The sequence below is a fragment of the Eurosta solidaginis genome, chromosome 4 (assembly GCF_040869045.1).
Source record: "Eurosta solidaginis isolate ZX-2024a chromosome 4, ASM4086904v1, whole genome shotgun sequence".
In the NCBI taxonomy this organism is placed as follows: Eukaryota; Metazoa; Arthropoda; class Insecta; order Diptera; family Tephritidae; genus Eurosta; species Eurosta solidaginis.
Window position 1 is genome coordinate 537,256 of NC_090322.1, and position 22,475 is coordinate 559,730.

Consider the following 22,475-nt stretch of genomic DNA (forward strand, 5'->3'; position numbering starts at 1 on the left):
ATAACTATCCTATTCAAATATAACTTAATCTTAATGGAACATCGTTGTTCTGATGAAAAGTCTTGGGGATGATTGGTCGACGCAAAACTTTTACTTAGAGGTGCCATTTAGGATCTCAGCCATTACGGGGACTCCAAGTTTAATGCAAGCAACATTTTCTCACAGGCATATCTGAAATTCGAACAATTTTGTGTATATATATGTTTGTACCTATGTGTGTATGATTTATGTGTATGCCTTTAAGTTAGGGAAAAGAAGACTTGTTAAAAGTAGCAATTTCCGGTTTCCGTCAAAAAGGTGTGTTTGTTATCCTTAAGTTTTTCGTTACATACAATAAGTAAAAATGCGTTTTGAACCAAAAATAAAACGTGTTTCGTACTTTGTATGAAAAGGAAATTACTTCAAATTTCCAAGTTACGTTTTAAGTAATAAAATATTTGGTACAGGGTAAATTACTCATTTTTCTTTGGCATTGCGAAATTTTATAAAACTCAGTATTGATGCTCACTCTTACTTATTTTCTTTTATATATATTTACAGACATTGCATTGAATTTGAAGTAATTAAAGTTGCGAAGGAGTGTCACAACTTACCGCCATACAAATCGCTAATTGAAGGTAAATGAATTTAGTAATTTAAATATTTTTGTTAATTTTGTTATGCTTTGCTCTTTTGCAGGCGATCGAATAGCGATTAGGTGTAATTTCCAAGAAAAAGTAATCAAATCAAATTTAATGAAAAAAAATAAACCGAACAAAAATGCGAAAACCTCAACAGGCAAGGAAAACGTTTCAAACATCAAAGAAAATAAAATAGAAGGCGATAGTTTTGAAGTTAGTGAATATGGCAAAGCGGGGATATTTACAATTGGATTAAATTCAGTAAACGATAAAATGTCTATGAGTCTCATGCATACGGCAGCTGGTATCAATGAAAAGAAATTGACGGTGTTGGATCGTTGTAGGGGAGAAGGTGTACCAGGTAGAATAACAAGATGGCGTTCATTGACAGTACCGTCATGCCGTGGAAAATGGTTACGTCTTACTCTGGGCACGCCCAAGAAATGTACACACTCCCAATTTTCATTTGTTTAATAATATCGAATAAGGACCTCTTAAAGCGCAATATTTTGTTTATTTTCGTATATTCATACATACATACATAGATCAGTGGAATGAGGCTAAATCATAAATTTAAGAAGAAATAAGCGAAATACAGGCAATATTAAACTTAAATTTAAACGCAGTGACTCTTAACTCATTCATCAGGAATTGACATAAAGTTATACAAAATTTATAATTAGTATCGAAACAAAAATTCAATGCAAACAACATTACTATACAACTCATTTGTAAGAAAGCCTAAACTAAATAGCGATAAAGAGCCACATTTATTGTGTATTTTTTTTTACTTACGTCGATAATGTGTGTTTGTTAAGGTAGAACTAAAAAAATTATGTAGTATCCTAAACCTTACGTAGATTAAAAAATGATTGTATGTAATATCTAATCATATACTTACTGCGTTGGTTAGTGTACATATTAGGCCGGGTCGATTTGTGGGGAGGCAAAAAAATCGCCCATTGCTCTGTGAAAATCATATTCTAGGGTTCAAAATAAGAAACTTTGCCGAAGGAACCATACCTCTAAAACGAATTCTGATGTCCCCCCTTTGGGTCATAGGAGCAAATTTTGAAAAATCTCACTTTGATATGCCTGTTTTTTCTTTTTGGAGCTTATTTTTCTCTTTAGAAATTTATTTAGTCAGAACATATGTAAATGAAAAAATGAATTTAACTTAGTAATAGAAAAGAAATTAAAAAAATTATTAGAAATTAGCGTTTTTACAACCCCCTTTTAAAACCAAGGCATCACTGTGATGCATTTGCATGTCGTAAACATAGTTGTGTGGATTTTTTATTCAACCGTTTTAAAAAATGAAGGTATCACTGTGACACAATTGCAGATCGTAAAATTGCTTGTGTTGTTTTTTTTAAGCCACCACAAGACACAGCAGGTAGAATTGAAATTGCCCCTACCCAAAAGTTCGACCCAAAGGGGGACATAAGAATTCGTTTTAGAGGTATGGTTCCTTCGGCAAAGTTTCTTATTTTGATCCCTAGAATATGATTTTCACAGAGCAATGATCGATTTTTAAATCGACCCGCCCTAGTACATATATACATATATTTGGAAGTGTATACACTGGTTCCGTGATAAACTGAAAAACATTCATACATTTTAACAAACGTTTTTCAAATTTTATTTTTTCACTTTATCACGAACCAGAATTGTATTTATTGCGACAGTTGACGATAGTTTAACCCCGTCAGTTTTGCCTCTTAAACCAAGAAGAGTAGTGAAATTGTGTTGAATAGGCCAAAGTGGAGAGTTTGGGTGTGTTAGAGCTGCCAAATAATAACAGCAGTATTGCTAAAGTGATACTCAATTGATGAAATATTGCTGATACTCAAACTGATAAGGAGTTGCAATAGCGCAGTGAAATCGCTTAGATTGCTTTTGATTTGCTAGTGATGACCAATAGATTGTCAACATTTCAATAAACGAATGTGCGACGTTGCCACAGCTGCTCAAACTTTGCCGAAGAGCTTAATACTTTTGCATAAAGTGTAACACTGCTGCAACAACTCGAACATACCCTTTAAACTGAGCTCAGCTTAAGTTGCAATTTAAACTCTCACTGGAAAGTGGTGTTGAAGTAGGCGATCTTACAACCAACTTAAGTGGAAAGGAATATAAAATTTGCGGTTAACAATAATTGAAATGAAAGAAAATCCAGCCATCTTTCGGATTTTGGATATTTGGTGAACACTTCCTACTTGCAGGTCTCTTGAAGTGTAACTCAGCATTACTTACATATCGCATATTTAGACCATTGAGGATAAGTACTATCAAATGCAACTCAGCTTAAAGTAGTCTTACGTACCAAAAATAATGCAACTCTAGACCTCATATTTGCCTCAGGTGAGCGAGGCTGTTTGTAATTTTGACGTTTATCGCTTAGTTGACACACTTGGTATTGTACACAATGATTTAGACTAAACCCGCGACAAACTGAAAAAGTCGCACTGTTCAGAAAACGCGAAAATCTAAATATTTTAACCACATGCGCTAACGCAATTTATAATATTAAATCGAATACGGAGTTCGGTAGGTAATGAATGGGGAAGCACCGTGGTACAGAGTTGGGGGTAGTGCATTAATGCACCAGTCTTCACTCACAGTTGAGTGGTAATGCACAATAAATCAGCCTCACTCAGTTGTAGTGGTAGTAAAGGTGAAAAATGTTTCACTAAAATTTAAAAGCTGGGAGTGAAAATATTTTCGGATTCAGCTTAGTGCACAAAAATTTGTCTTCACTCAGCTGAATGGAAATGAATATATAAAATGACTGCCATCAATTTTTTTAGTCGTAGTGGAGAAAGGCAGCATTATTACTAAGTGCAAAATAACAATACACAATCTAATTTTTCCAATATAGTCTAATGCTAACGAAAAAGTAATGCAACAAAAAGTTAGTTCACTACCCCCAACTATGGGACTCGCAATCTTTCAGATTTTTGATTTACCTCTAGATTACACTTAGGCCTAGGCGTGCTATATGGCTATTAGTACTACGCTTTATAACACACATCTGTATATTCATACAAAGAATGGTATTCTTGTAATTTAGTATTTATAGATTAGTTAATTAGTTAATTTATTGTAATACTTTCCGTTTTAAAATGAAAAGAAAACTACGAAAGTTTTAAAATTTTGTTTCAATGTGTTAATACTACATCCTGTATTAATGGGCTCCTAATCCGCAAGAAATATCGGCCGGTAAGTATGGTTTTAAAAGTGGTTCCAGTTCGTGGTATATTACACAATAATCAGTTTTAGTCGTTAGTCGTATCTCTCTTATACTGTTTTCACACAGAAACTTAATGATCTCATTTCACCTGCTAATGAAATCGTAAATTTTTTGCTTTCACACAGAAGTAACTGCTCGATTAGTATGAAGGATGAGACAGACAATCATGGCGGAACGATACAAGGTGGGAGCATGGTGACATACCTACAAACAAAAAAAATTCCATGTAACTGTAAATTCGATGGACAAATGTCAAAATCCTACTGCGCCGGTAGTTGATGTATCAAATCAAATAAAAAAGGTTATAATCAGCTGTACGATGCGGCCACCTTGTATCGTTCCGCCATGCAGACAATGACATTTGCTTTGACAAATGAGATTTTTAAGCACTGAACACACCAAAAACTAAGAAGCGGAAACGGAAGCGAAACGCTGCCAACAGAGTTGCATTGTGCTTTTGACTTCATTAGGCATTCGATTAGCTACTAATGAAATAATAATAGATTCGAATTTTGTAGGGAAGATTGAGCTCAATAAGCGTCTTAATGTAGAAAATTGCCTTTATTATTCAATAAGCCGTCTGTGTGAAAATAGTATTAGGCATTCGATTAGCTACTAATGAAATAATAATAGATTCGAATTTTGTAGGGAAGATTGAGCTCAATAAGCGTCTTAATGTAGAAAACTGCCTTTATTATTCAATAAGCCGTCTGTGTGAAAACAGTATTAAACCGAACGAAATGACACAATTTTTGTTTTTGCGACATGTTTATATGTATATACCACCTGTAGACTAATTCACAATCTATAATACAGTTCCATCATTAACCCTTCAAGGCGAAAATTGGAATTTATCGGTACGCAAATGACCCATTTTTGTTGCAGTGTACAGCTACCTACCTGTAGATTAAGAAAACATTTGATTAAAGGTTCTATCGTTAACAGCTGAGGCGCTTTTTCGATAACTACTATCCTTTTGTGTATATCTCTTGAACCAAGCCAAGTGACAAAGTTTTTGTTTTTGCAGTATTTATGTATCCACCTGGAGATCAATCCACAAGTTGTTGTAATGCTCCATCCTTAACCCTTCATGGCGATAATTTGAATTTATTGGTTCGCAAATGACCCAGCATTTAATTACCCTATATCTCTTGAACCAAGCAAGTGTTTCAAACTATTGTTTTGCATTATATAGCCGCCTACTTGTAGATTACTCTAGAATTTGATTCAAGGTTCTATCATGAAGGGTTGAAGAGATGGACACTATTAATCGAAAAATCGATTATTGCACTTAGCGCCTAAACCGTTAGTGATAGAGCCTTGAATAAAATGGTGGCTTAATCTGCAAGTCAGTAGCTGAATGCTGCTACAAAAAAGATTTTGAAAGTGTGCTTGGTTCAAGAGATATACACAATAATCGGTTGAGTCGAGAGTATTTGACGTGCGCCGGATATCTCACGTAGCACTCGAACGATTGATGATAGAACCTTGAATTAAATTGTGTCCTAATCAGCACAAAGGTAACTACATAATGCAAAAAAAATTTAAGAAAATCTTGCTTGGTTTCAGATATATAGAGAAATTTAAGTGTTGGGTTAATTTGTGTACCCATAATTCCCATTTTTGCCTTGAAGGGTTAATGATGGAACTTGATGCCAAATTGTGGATTAATCTACAAGTGGTTGGCTTTATAATACAAACGAAAACTTTAAAAAACCTTTCTTGGTTCAAAAGATATAGGACAATTTTGGCGCTATGCCATATGTATACCGATAAATTCTCATTTTGCACTGAAGGGTTAAAGATAGAAGTTTAGGTCAAATTGCAAATTATCTACAGGTGAGCGCCCATATATTGCAAAAAAAGCACTTTACCATTTGCTTTGGTTCAAGAGATATACACATCAATCGGTTTGTTGCGAATTACTGCCGAAAAAACCGATTATTGTGTATATCTCTTGAACCAAGCACAATTTCAAAACGTTTTTTGTTGCAGCGTTCATCTACTGACTTCCAGATAAAGCCATTATTTGATTCAAGATTCCATCACTAACGGTTTAGGCGCTAAGTGCAATAATCGATTTTTCGATTAATAGTGTCCATCTCTTCAATCCTTCATGATATAACTTTGAATCAGATTGTGAAGTAATCTACAAATATGCGGCTATATAATGCAGAACAAGAGTTCGGAAAATCTTGCTTGGTTCAAGAGATATATACCCTGGGTCATTAGCATACCTATACATTCCCATTTTCGCCTGGAACCAATTTGCCTGGTCGAAAATTAACATACATACGCTTTTATATGTATTGTTTTTAAAGGTTTCCTAACTCCTCAACCCGTTGAGCCTGTTGAACGTAGACGCCACTCTTCTCACGGTTAAGTCTTTTAACATCAATATAACTGGCGAAGTTGATTACATCTTTTTAAAAGCTTGTTTGGAAAAACCACTCATGAAACAATGAAATATGCTATATTTTGTAAGTTTTAAGTGAAATCGTCTTGGTTTATTTAAAAAATCATTGTAAAAAAATTCACCCACCGTGACAATGTCTCTTGGACATTGCCGTGACCAGGATTCGAACCTGGGTTACTACGGCCACAACGTAGGGTCCTAACCACTAGACGATCACGGCTACATGGTAGATGTTTTGTTATGTGTCAAATGCTTTATTTAAAATGAATCACAAATCGTGACTATTTCAACATAAAAAGGTGAAAATGAAAATTGAGGTGAACAACGAAGGGTGTATTGCGCAGCGAACCGGTTTGTTGGCAGTTGTTGCCACAAGGTTGGAAACAAATCTACTAATTTCAACTAAAATATACAAAAGCAATCAAATGGATTAACAAAATGGTTAATCCTCCATCGTGCTATAATTAGCAAAAAGGCAGATTAGCTCACCAGTATATTTAAAATTCACATGTAAAACACCAACGTTTAAATACATATATTATTTAAATAAAGTATCCTAAATTTGCTAATCGAAAATTATATTTTCTTTTGATTTTACTTTTGACACTGTTGTTGTAGCGATAAATTATCGCTATTTTCACACTGTGACAAGGCAGTAGGTAAGTACAGCATACTGTAGTATAGCCCTCTTGCCAAAAGCATGCAAATGAATTTTGCATCTTTAAGTTCAAGGGTTCAATTGACTAAAGCAAATGCGTATTTTGGGACTTAAAATCTGAAATTCGAAGCATTTCTCCATTCAAATTTTTATGAACAAACTCACGCTTTTCTTCGCATTTGAAGAAGAATAGCAAGCAGACTCCCGTGATAGAACAAAAACATGTAATAATTTGTTTTGAACATTGTTGGAAATTAAGGACTTGCCTAGAAGTCCATATCTCTCTCAAATATCAATGTGTTCCAAACACGTTTATCTTTTTGGATAGCCTAAACTCTAAAGTTTTTTATGCATAAGGGGCTAACATTTTTGATTCCCAGCTTTGAATTAATTTAATAAAATAGTTACGAGTACGGGCCTAAAAATTGCATGTTTTTGACATTTCATATAAAATAATTTTTCATGTCACAACAAAACAAGTGGATATTGGTTAAATGGTCTATGGTATTTTTTTGACCAAAAGTATATGTGCAGCAGTAACGTGGATTCTTTAAAAGTTGCTTGCCTTTGTCGTGCACCCATTTTAAGGTTTTCATACATTTTAAGTTACGTTGTTTTATGTTGGTTTGAGTTTAAGGTACTTAGAAATGAGATAGAAAAAAACGGATTGAGTTCCTTAATAGATTTTTTCCTCGAGATTCCGAAAATCCATAGCAAGACAAAAGCGCGTAAGAAAGAGTTACGTGGTTCTGTTCTATCACGGGAAAGTTGCGTTCCAACATCGCAAACGCGTTGAAATTATCGGCAATTTATTAAAGTTTTACTTTAACGAATTTCAAAACAAACCAAATGAAATCTAAATATAAAAACTTTTATACATATGTACATAGATAGCGAATTTTTTGTTTAATATGTATTCACAAATAAGTTCACAGGCTCATCACATGGTTATAGATGTAGTTTTTGCTTGAAGACGATGGAACTTTCATGCAGGCTCGAGTTTCGCCAAAAATGGTGCTTTTTCTAATATTTTAATGAATTTAATCTTGTGAAAAATAAAAAAATTATCTTAATTGAAATGTGAGGGAAAATTCGAATGCAGATGACGTAAACACATTGGAATTTGTGATTTTCGAATCTACGCATTTGGGATCGATGTATGTAAATGTGATATTACTGCTATTAAGAAGCATTAAACTTTCTCAATTTTCCTAAACTTTTTTATAAAATTTCGTTATGGAAATTGTTGTTTTTAAATATTGCGCAAAATTTCAACGTAATGACGGCCTGATGACGATACTATGTATTGAATGAAAATCAGGTTTTCTGAGCAAACGAAAAACCTCAAACCCATAACCATCTGTAACTATTATTCCGCCAATTGAAATAGTTAGGTTCAAAGAAAATAAACAGATAAAAGTGTATCTTGGCTTATTTTAGCGCAACTTGTAATAAGTTTATTTTTCTGTGAGGTACAAATTTATATTTTACTGTCAGCCGGGTGGGGCCACCACCGGCTGAGGTCGATCGTGAATGTAAAGTTTTCGAAAGTATTAACAGCTTTTGAAATTATCGGTGGTGTGAATATCAATAGTTTTTCAACTGTACCGGCTAAGCGATTTTGTCTGTTGAAAGCTACGCCACTCAACCCTAGTTCGCGACAACTGACGCCAATCGCGAGCACCAAGTGAAATCAAATGTTCTTCCACTTGTCTTTCTCAAGTCAGTGAAGGTATTAATTAATGCAATATCATATTTAATCATTTAAGCTTGCTTGTTAGAGGCGTGAGAAATAAATACAAAAAAGTTTTTACTTACTCTTGAAATCCGAGACTGTTCAAGGATTACTAAATAAAACACTGCTTTTAACTGTTTTAATAAGGTTATCTTTATTTTTTTCGCATTTCACAATTATTTATATCTGAATATTTCTTCAAAATCCAATTGTTTTTACTTAATGAGTTCATTTCGAAGTTAAAGTGGCTATATAACATTTCCATGATCATTCTAAAGCGTGTAGTACCTATACACGTATCGTCATTCTCAATGCAAAACCGCGTAACTATCATACGCCAAAATGCCAACTAAATTTAAAAACTTATTTTGTTTTGTTGATTTTCTGACAGGGTGGATAAATGATGTATATTGGAACGATTTTCCGTCACCCTTGTCAAATTTGATTTTGAGACAAACCGGTTTCGGCGTTGTGCCATCTTCAGTGTCGATTTTCGTTCGACACTTCAAAATCGACAACGAATAAGGCACGACGCCGAAACCGCTTCGTCTCAAAACCAAATTTGAAAAGTGATGACGGAAAATCATTCCAATATACATCAAAATTTACAAACATTTTTTAAAACTTTTAATCTGTTCACTTTAAACCCCGTCACATAAGCAGTTTTTCATATAGATGCGTTTAACTCAATCTTATGCATTATGAGTACATTGCACGTATTTTTATAGGGAATGCAGTTTCAGCAACATCGGCGCCCTCTGAAATGAAAAAGTTGCAAGTCAAGCATAAGAAGAAAAATTTGACATTTGCTTTGGCTAGGGATGATTTCACACTTTGCAAGTGAAATTATTTTTCCCACTCGTTGGTAATTCGTCTAACATTTTTCGCAGTTAAAAACTGTAATTTAACAAATGAATAGGACAAAAAATATGTTGGCAAGTATATTTCTTGTACAGTGAGAATGTTTATAACAGTGATTCGCAAAATTTTGTATGTGAATGGGCAAGGCGAAATAAACTTCAATTACCAAGTCTGAAGTTCTTTCATATTTACAAACGCCACATCTTGCGTGATTATGACGCAGTTACGGGAATAAATAATATTGCGTTGAACGCATCTACATATATGAAAAACTTTATTGTGTCTCGGCCATAAAAACTGAGAAATTTTCTTGAGAACATCCCATGTTTTCGGCATTTATGCGGATTCGATTACGTGGGTTTGTACTTTTACGGACGATTTACTTGTACTTATTTACTATCATCGGCAACAATTCCTTGAAATGAATTGTGTTTATACAATTTAATGTGTATTCAAATATCAAATCAATGGGCACCTTTCAAAATGGCATTGGCGCATGCAGTTTATGGCTACTTATTTATTTTTAATTTCCAATTTGAGAAATATTACATAATTTATATATGTTGTCTTTGTACAAAGACTTTGAATTTTACATCAAGTTCACAATAACGAAAAAACATTTTCTTCTTCATATCTCAACTTTAGATAAAACATAATTAAAAATAAATAATTAGCAACAAAATAAAAATAATATTTTGAATGATGGGCCTAGTTACTGACAATAATATATTTTATCTGATTTAAATTCTTGCAAAAATGCAAACAAAATTTGATATAAAATGTCTTTGAGTTTGCATTGTATTATATTAAATACGTACATAAATGTACATATGCATTAGACTGGGTCAATTTATTAACCGATATCGCGCCAACGATTTTGGCGCAGGAAAAAAGTTCCACTACACATACTGTTGTAAAAACGTTGACGATAACAGTTTTTTGAAAAAAAAAAAAAAATATTTTTTGGGTTTTGAGGAGTGTTGTGCATGCCTTGTAATTACCCTTTCGCCATTTTTGTCGCAGGCTCGAAAATTATTTTTTGGGTATGCGTAGTGGAATTTTTTTTCCTGAGCCCAAATCCTATCGAAAAATCAATGGCGCGATATCGGTTAACTTTCGTCCATACAAATCGACCCAGGTTAATATGCATGCCTTGTAATTAAATATGCAATTGCAGATTGAATGTACAAAATAATGTTTTAACAAATCATATGCTACCGAAAATAAAATAAAATGTTAAATAAAAACATAAAATATTTCTATGCCTCCAGCTTTTGTACATAAATATTGTGCGTTTTTGGCTGAGCAAATGCCTAAGCCCTGGGGGTTTATAAAACCCATATGGTGAGTAGAATTTAAACATATAACGCTATGAACGTCAATGAAATTAAAACTGGTAATACAAATATGAAAACAAAAACGTATGGAAATAGTTGTGTTACATATTAGGGAATCTACTCATAAGAAATATTTTCGGGTAACTTAAAAAAATTAAATATATTTTTGCACAAGTCAAAAATACTTAATAATGGTCTGATTTGTGAAACAAACGTACATACACTCCCAGAAATAAGTATTGGCGCAGAAGCAAAAGTCACCAATAATCGATTTTAAAACAAAAACAATCTAAACATTTTATAGTTTTGTTATAATAATTCATGTATTTAGAGCATATTTAAGGAAAAACTACATAAATTTATTGAGCTGTTTGAAGAAAATAGTTTAAAGAATACAAAAGATTGTTTTCTTATGGAGAAAAAAGTATTAGCAAATTTTTATCTTTTAGTTGTAAAAACTAACTAACTGCAAGCACTCAATAGCCATCATCCGCTGGCAAAGAGCCTGAGCCAGATAAATAATTTTGCATGTAAATGCAACAACAACGATTTGAGCCAGATAAATCCAGATATAAGTCTGGTTCAATTTGTGAGCCAGATAATTTGTTAATTACTTGTGTTTAGTTTGGCAAAGCTGCCTTTAATAAACCTACTTTTTCAAAAATAGATGTCGCTGGTTAGCCTTCGCCTTATGAGTACATGAAAAACAGTGGCGACATCTGCCTATCACATTTCACGTGTGCGAAAATATCACATCTGCTTCTCAAGTCTCTCAATGATCCAGAGCATTCCCGTGAGAATTGAGCGTGAGCCGGAGCTGTAAAACTCACTGGATGACGGCAAATACGTTGTTGGCATGTTATTATCATTAAAAACAGCATTTAGTCGGTTTGGCATGGAATGCACTAACTTTCACACACACCTGCAGCGGCCACACAGCTCCACAACATCACGCTTCTATCGCCGTATTTTACAGTTGGAGTAAGATTTTTCGGATCTAACGCCGTATTAACTTTTTGCCATGCCTTTATTTATCCATCTGAGCGAAATATATTAAATATATCAAAATATATAAAATTTATTGCGTCAATATGACACTTTTCGAATTGCTCAAGTAGACCCACACAACTTCTTTAATAAAAGAAGTGTACCAATCTTTTTTCTCATGAAAAAGTTTTTTTTTTTAATTTCTTGAATTAATGTGCTTTACCAATGCATTTTTTTCTTAGGCGCATTCTGAATTCTATGAGTAATCAAACAAAAATATGCAATAATTTAGTTCTTATTCTATAAAACCGATTTTCCATGGTAAACCTATCTTTGTCTTCTGTGCCAAAATTTTTTCCGTAAGTGTATGTATGTGTTTTTGTACATATGAACGCCTATTGCAATAGCGCGGTATCCACATCACAAGAAAACACTCGACTTTTTTTAATTTTCCTCTTGTGTATTTTCCGTTTCACATATTAAATTTTTTCATCAAATTGCTTCCGATATGGTTCCTGCATTCAAATTTAAGCCTGAAGGTATTTCTTGAGCATTTCTGGGACCCTTGAAGTAATGCCCAACAAATCCCTGTATGTTTTAATTGGTGCATGAATACCGCATCTTGAACGAAATTTTGTATAGAATATTAATAATAATAAGGGAAAATACATATATTCAAATAAAACCACTTCAACCTTGGCTTACAAGAGGAAAATAAAAGAATTTCTTGATCGTTTTCTTATGATGTAGATACCACCGCGTTTGTACATACACATATTCATACATACATCTTTATGTTATACAGGTATGTAATTAATCGAAGTATACATACATGATCCATCCACTCGTATGAATAAGAACATTGAAATACTTTTTTATAGTTTGCAATTAAATTTTGAATTTCACTCAAAACTGCCTACAATTGCACAAATGAAACAAGTTTTCAATAATGAAAGTTTGATTGAACGTATGTATAATTAGTTGACAGGAGCAAAAACTGACTATGTTTGTATGCATACATATGTTTTAAATATACCGCTATTGTAAATCTGCCAGGTACTTTTGTAGCGCTATCTACGGCTTATTTTGTTTGTATATAGTTTGGTCGTTAGTTTAAAATTTCATAATTTTTGCATAGCTTACAATTATTTCTTATTTTGTACTGGTGCCACCGCTTGAAGGTTAACACTTAACAATTCAAATATTATTAAACAAAAATGTTAGTTCTTTACAACTTTTTACGGGCAAAATGATCAAAACCATTGAATTCCGCATACCCAAACTCTTTGTAAACTATCTCTCATTGGTTGGACTTTTCATCTTCAGCAATGTAATTAATTAAATATTTTTATTACTTGAAACAAATGTGCAGTTGTTGGCATTAGCTTACGGCTTTTAGGATGAAATCAAGAAAATATTAAAAGTATTTTGTATGTACTAACTGCATATATGTACATGTATAAATGTGTTTTGCATTTTTGTTTACTTTTAAATTATATTTGTAATATTTGGTTTAAATATTTTTCCAGTAGGTACATACATAAATATGTATGTATCTGCTTATAGGCATTTGTAATTGCAATGATGTATGTATGTATTTATACATACAAACTTGCATATCTGGTGTATACCGGCAATGCATATGCTTATATGTACATATGTATATCGAGCATTCCATGGGAATTTAAAATTTCGGCCGATTTTTTATTGCTATCCTGATTAGTTTTCAGTATCGATATATAAAAAATGAGCGATACATTAATGTGTAGAGGAGGCACAATTCGAAACTAATGTAATAATACAAAAAATTATAAAAAAAATATAATTGCAGTGACTTTAGTTTGTTCAGGATATTTTTTTTTTCTGGGAATCGAAATTTCACGTTATATAAGCAATCGGGAGTAAAGTAAAATAATTCTCTGGTTAAGCAGTCAAAAGCTTAAACAATTATTACATTAATGCTTTGGTTAAAAACGACGTCAGCTTTTCAACTAAGGGAATAAAAAACCGAAATTTAAAGCTGGCTTGTCCCGTACAAAAAAAAAATCGAAATAAATATCATTAGATTTTTGGTTTGTACTAAACTTTAATCCAAATACATGATCACTTTTTGTTTTCTACAAATACATAATACTACTTTTCTTAAAGTTTTACCTGATGATGCAATAACAACAAAAAATCATGCATACTTATATTGGATTTTCCCACACATGTACGAATATTTCAAATGCAAGTTTATATTTTAGCTTGGACTGCAAAAAATCGCACAATTTGTGCAGTGTTAACCATGGAATGCTCTTTATATTCTTAATCAGCTGATATCAGTTTTTAAAATTTTATAAGAGTATATATGGCGTCACCTATTCTTATAAAATAGGAAGACATTTGACGTCCTTTTTTATTTTTTACTTTGGCATCATTGCCTTACAGTGAATAAAAGTTTTGATCGAAAATTTTGATGTACTTTGTTTTGAATCTTTTTTATATATTCATTTTTAATAGCAAGGCATACTTTTTATTTAGCTTGGCAAATAGCTATAGGCTTAGATGGTTTTAAAAATGGAAAGCCACTTGGTGATTTTATTTGATGTTTAGTTTTACATTTCTGTAAATCTACACACTTACGATCATACATTAATAACCATGTATATATTTACACTTTAATCTTCTATTTCCATAGGTATTTCAATTCAAAAGCAAATCTGTTGGCTGGTAAGTGTGTGGACACATTCGATTTTCTTTAAATTCCATATACATTAGACTGGGTCGATTTATTAACCGATGTCGCGTCATCGATTTTTCGATAGGATTTGGGCCCAGGAAAAAAAGTTCCACTACGCATACCCAAAAAAATAATTTTCGAGCCTGCGAAATTTCATTTCTTTTTTACTTGTTTTCGACTTTGATTTTTAAGGTTTTTTCATTACCTACTAAAAAATTTTCATTTGATTGTAAAATTTTCATGTATACCCTGTCTGAAATGTCCGCTAAAATATATATATATATATATATATATATATTTTATTTTTTTTCAAAAAACTGTTATCGACAACGTTTTTAGCGGACATTTTTGGGTCGGACAGGGTACATGGTGGAATCACCAGGTGAAGTAAATAAAAAAAGACAGAAGATGTACGCTATCTGAAACGGAAGTGATGTATTTTCGACGGTCAGCAGAGGGTACAATTTTTACCCGCTTTGAAGAAATAGGAGTAGAAAAATAAATACCTTGCTACTTAAGCCATTACAGAAATTGCTGAAAAAGCATATCAGTGAAAAATTGCATACAAAGGACCAGTGCGAGTTATCATTACTTTTAGGATCGAATAAAAATAAAAAAAATCAATTTGGCCACTTTAACTGATCTCAATTTCAACTGCAGTTGAAACTTTCATTGAAAACCCGGACATAAAAGAAACATGTGTTATTCATATAAAGTACATATGTACATACGTACGTCAGTTATTTAGTTGTAATTTCTGCCTTTGGCGGAACTGAAATGGGTTTCGGGTTCGATGAAAAGTTTTACAGTCACACTTGGAAGTGATCGTGATAGTCTTAAATGCGTCCGTTTCTTAAAATTCATTGACATGTTCATCTGCTTTATTGATTTCTCGTTGAGAGTCGGGATTAAAAAATATGCTCTTCTAATATATAACAACAAACTTAATCAGCATTCTTGACAGTTGAATTCATGATGTATTACTAATGTTACCAAGTTATTATTTACCAAAATATATCAGGGGATAGACTAGCCCAGTGGCATTCGGCCTAGAACGATAAGATGCTGATCCAAAGTGAGCTGGATTCATATATTCTAAATTACAATCCTTAAGTGTAACATACCTCTCATCTTTGTCTTCTGATTTTTAGGGGAAGATCCTTGGTTGAATATGACGTGAATGCAATTAGTTTGTTTTAACAAAGTCCTTTTTAAATTTTTTTGGGAACAAATTAAACGTATGTATATAATGATATTATCAAAAATATGGAAGTATTAGTTTAACACAGCCTTACTTATGGAAGAGAACACCAAAGATACCTTAACTGATGAATTTCTGTAATTAAATCCAATAAAGGTCCATCGATATTCACCTCATAGTTTATGTGAAAAAACTACTAAAAGTGGCATATTTTACTTCTGAAAAATGCAAAAAGCAACACTTTTTGGGGACAACATTCAGATAGCCGAATGACAGAACAAAGAAGAATTTAGAGCGAGACAATTGACGGCTTACTTCACCTGGTTATTACACCGTGGACAGGGTATACATATGAAAATTTGTTTTGTAGGTCATGAAAAACCTTAAAAATCAAAGTTGAAAAAAAGTCAAAAAAATGAAATTTCGCAGGCTCGAAAATTATTTTTTTGGGTATGCGTAGTGGAACTTTTTTTCCTCAGCCCAAATCCTATTGAAAAATCGATGGCACGATATCGGTTAACTTCCGTCCATACAAATCGACCCAGGTTAATATACATATCTACATATATATATATTAACATAAATATGTAGTTGCAGTGCTTCTGCTGTTAAATTACACACGTAAATACATTGTTTTTGGTATATTGTTTAATTTTACATACCTACTATTTAAATTTATTCGATATAAATATGTAATTAGCAACAATACATGGACAAAGCATTAAAATATATTTTACCGAATTTCAAAAGGCCTCACGTTGCTTTAGCGATGTTTTGAAAAATTATATCACTTAGCGCCTTTGAACTAAACTCTTTGATCTCAAAGCAAACCTGTGTGTTTGTATTGAAGCATTGGTGAATCCAGCTTGTAACGATGTGTGAATACACAAGTTTCTTGAAAAGACTAATTTTGCTCTTTGTTTTGTAAGCCATATGCTTGAATAAAGAACCCAAATACTGAGCTCAATTATCAATATCAATTACTTTGAAATTTCAGGGTTTTATGTAAATACTAATTTTTTTAACAATTGGTAAAAAACGTCAATGTTTTAACTCGTTACATTTTTTCAAAACATCGTAATTTACAATCTCTCTTTGTTCACCCTATCTTGACTGTCAGTTCAAAAACACCCTATCTCAGAGTTTGATTCAAGCACGACCTGCTTCAGGAGGCGTTTGCAGAGCGGAAATCCTCAGCATTTTTTTATAAACTCGTACTAGCTCCAAATTAATTCAATTCATAATGTGTTTTCGAAACAAATTCTGGAATATGAAACGAATTCTGAAACAGGGTGTTCTTGAATGAAATTCTGACACATACAATTTCAAAAAACTATGCTGTGTGCTTAGTATGAATTCGGGTTCGAACTCATAGAGCTTCCCTCGTGTGTAGGTATGTATGTAGCCAAGTTTTTTTTCATATATATTCAATTGTATATTTTCTTTTTACACTTTTTTGTTTGTCATATATATATCAGTGTATTTGTAAATCTGATTTTTTTGGTTGTAAGCGTCCTTTCCAAAATTTTTATAAAACAAGCCACTTTAAAGCCTTACATTATATTAGTATAGTTACTGACATTTTTGTAAACATTTAAGGCAACATTGAAATTTGAAAACTTTTGTTTTTTGTTGTTTTTCTTAGAACTTTTTTCTTCAAGTTTTTTTGTTTTTTTTTTTTTTGTAAATATTCATAGGTACATATAAATAAAATATGAGGTTAGTTCCGTTTAGTTTTTTAGGACATTCGACGTTAGTCATCAAATAACGTATATGCATATCACTTATATAGAATATCATTTTATGTATTAAGTTGCAAAAATATAAATAACTATGCACTTAAAAATTAGATATAATAAATAAAACTTCATACCAATATGTAGAAGTGGAATAAAAACTTAACTTAGCACAGCTACATACGTAAATTACACATTCTGAATAACTTTTAAATATTAAAAAAAAAACAACATAAATATTTAATCTTTGTTAGTTGTGAAGAATAATTTAAAAATTAATATTTTTACATAATCTCTTTAGCTCAATTAATTGCGTTTTGAATTTAATTCGTAAGTATTTTTAGGAGGTTAATATATCAAGCCATAATTTCTTTTGAAAATTGTATCCTTGAGAAATGAAGGTAAAATAAATATACATAATTGCAATTAAAAATAATAATTACTGTTGCGGATGTGATTCTTCGTACTTACTTTTTACACTTATAAGATTTGTGGCAATTTACAACTTTAAAATCTAATTTTTTTTTTCACAAATTTGGAATGCTATTTGGTTAACAAAAATGTTTAAGTGAAAAATTGGAAAATTGTGCATTTTCAATTTGCCGATTTTTTCACTTGTACCTACATATGTTTCAACTAAATTTCCACGGAATATTCCTTTTTTTTTTGCTATTTTGAGGTAGTAAACCATAAAAAATAAGAACTCATGACTGCGATTTCAACAACAAAATGCTACACGAAAAATATGCGGGGTTCTTATTTAGAAATTATGTTTTGTCATTGGCTATGCCCTTACATTACAGAGTTCCTTTTATTAGATAACCGATTTTTCAACTTTTTCATTTCATTGGATGGAGACCCCAATGCCAATTTCCAATGAGGAGTACACAAAATAAATTCTATAAGAAAACACCAGAGTTATAAATAGCTTCTTGAAGTTCTAACGTCAATAATAGCAGACATTCATTATAAATCTACGGAAATAAGAAAACCCCCAAATTGATAGAGAAAAACGAAATATGTAGATGTGTCATATAGCCTATGAGATAATCTCTAAATGAAAACCCCTTTAATTTACTTTTTTAACTTTGGTGCACTGCTAATTAAATTAAATAGTTTATTTTATTCGAAGTTGATGATAATTTACCCCTTCAATTAGTTATGTAAGCTGCAAATAATTTTCTTTTGGAAGACCAGCACTTGAATGAACTTTGGTTAGCAATATTCACTTATACCCTGCTTCTGATTTGCTCAGGAATATAGGGCCTTACAACACCGAAATTCTCAGTTATAAGTATCTCCGGGCTTCCCAATTCATTACCTATCGAACATTACCTACCCCTATCCCGTGGGGGATGTAGTCAGTTTTCTGCGTTTTCTGAACATTGCGATAGGTGTGCGATATGAAGTGTCTTATTCCTCGACTCACTTGTGTGCATATAATGTTTAAGTTGAACTGGCCAGTCAATAAAGACTTCACATAGACTGAATGTAGCCATTGTTTCGATCTTAATGTTTACTTTTCCATAATTTCTAAACATAATTTATGCTGAATATATTACCGTGCATTTAAAAATTTCAGTTGGGCGACCAGTTCAAGCCCGAAATAAATAGGATATCGAAATGTAAAGCAACTGGTAAGGGGCGAGGTTTGACCTGGATACATTTGCTCTGGCCTGATGTAATGCCTAATTTCAGACCTCCTTGCACTGGTGGGTTTGTAAGGTCAAATTACTTATACAGGCATAAAAATATAAAAACCTGAAACTCAATTTCAACTCATTGTTGCATTCTGCTCTATCTCTTTGCTTTTAAAATCTAATACACACACATACACATTTAAAAATTGAGTGTGCGGTGCGACATTCATATACATAACTAAATTTATGCATGTACTTTTCTACACAATAAATCTTAGACATATTCGTAGTTGTTTGAGCTCCGACTTCACGCCAAACAGCCATTATTTGTCATAAATGAGGCCGCGACGCTCGAGTCAAGATCAACGAAGTCGGCACCATCTCCTGTGAGCTGTGACAATAAATCGGTGTCATGAATATAATCATTTTTTATTGAAATTTGATCGTGAAATGGTGTGATTCCAACGCCACTACTTAACAAGGAAGTATTAAAGTCCAATAGATTGGTATTACTGATTTGATGGAAAGATGAAATAGTGTTGTTGTTATTTTGACTGTTATTGTTATTATTGCTATTATGGCATCCATGATGTAAGCTTACAGCATGTTTAATATCTACGAAACTGTCGCAATTCTCAAAGAGGAAACGTTCAGCGGACTGGGCGGTGGTGTAGGGACTTTGAGAGTCGACTAGCTCATTTTTAACGAATTCGGTTGCGGTGGTGGGAGTGGATATAACTGAAAGTGGACTAACCATGTCACCAAGTAGGATACTGCTGTCGTCATTACTTTGTACGGAGCTTGGGTTATGGCTCAAAACCAGACCTAGACTATTTTCACAGTTTGGAATGTAATCACATAGCTGCTGGTTTATCGATGCAACAGTTGTTGAATTAACATTGACAGCTCCAATTTGGTGGGTAGTTGAATTTTGTGGAGGAAGCTGAGGAAGAATGGCAGGTAGGCATATACTTTCTTGTGACGGTGAAGCCAAATAGCCAAGCTCTTGTGGCGTTGGAGATGGCTTGCAATATCCATTTGGCAGTTGCTGTTGTTGCGTGGGTAATTGGTGAAGCTGTTGATTAACTGCTGCACTTCGGGAAAACTTGATTGTTGACATTGGTGGGATCACAGTGCGCTGCACTCCAAGGTTCGTTTGACTTAGCGCATTGTTCTCAAGAGTTTGTTGTTGTGCTTGTGATTGGTTTCCAATTGGTGTTGCGCTTGGTGACGTCGAACCGCCATTGGCAGTGGTATCATTCTGAATTTCAAGAGCAGCGAGGTACTTTTTTGCTGGCGACTGTAATAGTTTTGATGGCAAATTCAGACCACCTGCATGTAAACAGGATGCTGCATGGCATTGCAACATATCAAGTAGTTTACGTCGCTCAGCTTCTAACACTCTTACCTGCGTTTTTAAATCAACATTTTGGGTCTCCAATTGCTCTGACTCCTTTATGAGATTTTGTGTACGTTCTCGTTTCTTCATGCGACATTTGGTGGCAGCAATTTTGTTGCGTTCACGTCGACGTCGTCGTCGATCCTCATCTTCTGGTGTTAGACCTTTTGCAGTTGTCTTACACTCATTTTCTTCATCAGTGGAATCTTCAATATCTTCATCAGGGCGAGAATATTTGGAGTTTGGCTGATCTGAACCAGAGCTGGAATCACAGGTAGATACTTTGCGTTTGCTTTGTATAGATAGTTTGAGTCCTGCTTTGATGAGTTGAGAGCACATCTGAAATGTCAAATATTGATTACAGTTTTAGTTGCACGTTGTAGTTGGAAATAAGTTCTATCCTAACTTTGGTACTCTGCAGTTGACGTATTATTTAGGACAAGCCATTTTTTGAGTTTTTCCGCATGTTTAGCTTCTGTTAAATGAAAAATAATTAAATATCGAAAATTGGGAAGTCCTTTAAATTTGATTCATACTAATCCTTTATTTTACTAAAATTCTATGAGTTACAAAACTGCATACTCAAAAATATGTGAGCAAATACAACATGTAAATGTTCAGAGATATTTTTAACCCACTTTCGATATTTTAGCAAATACAAATTTTGTGCAAGCACATATCCAAGTGCACTTCTTTATTTAAATTTTTTTCACAGATTTCCAAAATACCAAAAAAAAAAAACCAAACCAGCACAAGAAAAATCCTGCCTGTCACTTAAAGCCTAAAATGTAAAGACGTTTTGCTTTGTAACGTGCATTGTTAGTGTTAACGACATATTTGGAAACACCACTGTACTGGTTTGAAGCTGCCGAATTTGGCAACTGGTCGCAGCTCCACTGCGTAAGCGAGATAACTTTTGATGCGTGTCTGCAGTCGATTTTATAAATCCATATATCATATGCAGCTATCGGCTCTGTGATTTACTGATACTCCTACATGTATCTACATATGCCCATACCTTAGGGTGGGTAGTTTTTTTTGAGACAGCGTCCCGTGAAAACAAGATGGAAATTAGTATGGAACACATCATGCGAACACAGTTGCGATTTGAAAATGAAGAAAGGAATACTTGTCACACCTAAAATCTAATAGAAATTGGTCCAACAAGGCCGTTGCTTTTTGTTAAAAAGACAGCAATATTTTGCAACATAGGCACCAGTGTATGAATTGCGTTTTTAAGAGGCTGTCAAAATATTCTGGTAACACTACGTATTCAACGGGCCTCTCTGCGGCCATCCATTGGTGAACCTTACCTAACCTACATATTGGGTACATAAATAAAAGGAATATAAGTGAGTGGCGACAACTGTATATGAACTTTTGTAAGTATGATTGTAAATGTCTGATATGCACCCAAATAGGTATTTGTGAATATGTTTCAACTTTTTGTCAAAACTGCGTCAAACATTACAATGCCATGCTCGTCTTCAAGATACAATCGCCCAAATATGATTGAGGCTTTAGTAAACTTGTTTAAATTTTTCCTTTTTTAAAATCGATGCAAACCGCAAAAATCTTGATAACAAATAAAACACATTTTGTAAAGCAATGGCATTAATTGTGGATATATATATGGATATATATGTATGTACCTATGTACGTAGCATGCACTTATCGCTGAATACGCTCACACCTTTAACAAATTGCGGGAAATAATAATAAAATACTCGAATGTGCGTGCAAGTGCATGAACGAACATTTAAAAATGCGAGTGAAGACAATAAATACAATGTAATGAGTTGACCTAAATCTGTCAACTTCACTGAGCTTGTACGCAATGATTTCGCAGTATGAGTGGGTGCAAGGAAAGTAAGGATGACGGCGATCAGCTTATTATGTCAACTACTTGC

The 22,475-nt window shown here is 33.2% G+C and overlaps 2 protein-coding genes and 1 non-coding gene across 4 annotated transcripts in view; 1 reads left to right on the top strand and 2 right to left on the bottom strand.

Moving 5' to 3' along the window:
* vex (somatomedin B and thrombospondin type 1 domain containing protein vexed) overlaps positions 1-3,763 on the top strand; it is a 71,496-nt gene extending 67,733 nt beyond the window's left edge. For both annotated transcript variants that reach the window (XM_067779274.1, XM_067779273.1), the window contains exons 4-5: positions 541-617; positions 679-3,763. In XM_067779274.1, coding sequence (XP_067635375.1) covers positions 541-617; positions 679-1,094 — 493 coding nt within the window. In that variant the 3' untranslated portion in view covers positions 1,095-3,763. The remainder of the gene's footprint in view (positions 1-540; positions 618-678) is intronic.
* A 2,674-nt stretch (positions 3,764-6,437) lies between these two features.
* On the bottom strand, positions 6,438-6,509 carry TRNAH-GUG (transfer RNA histidin (anticodon GUG)). The gene has a single exon. It is a non-coding gene; the product is annotated as a tRNA-His (tRNA).
* A 2,301-nt stretch (positions 6,510-8,810) lies between these two features.
* Positions 8,811-22,475, bottom strand: part of Atf3 (Activating transcription factor 3) — a 67,196-nt gene continuing 53,531 nt past the window's right edge. Inside the window, exon 5 of the mRNA XM_067779270.1 lies at positions 8,811-20,904. Coding sequence (XP_067635371.1) covers positions 19,474-20,904 — 1,431 coding nt within the window. The 3' untranslated portion in view covers positions 8,811-19,473. The remainder of the gene's footprint in view (positions 20,905-22,475) is intronic.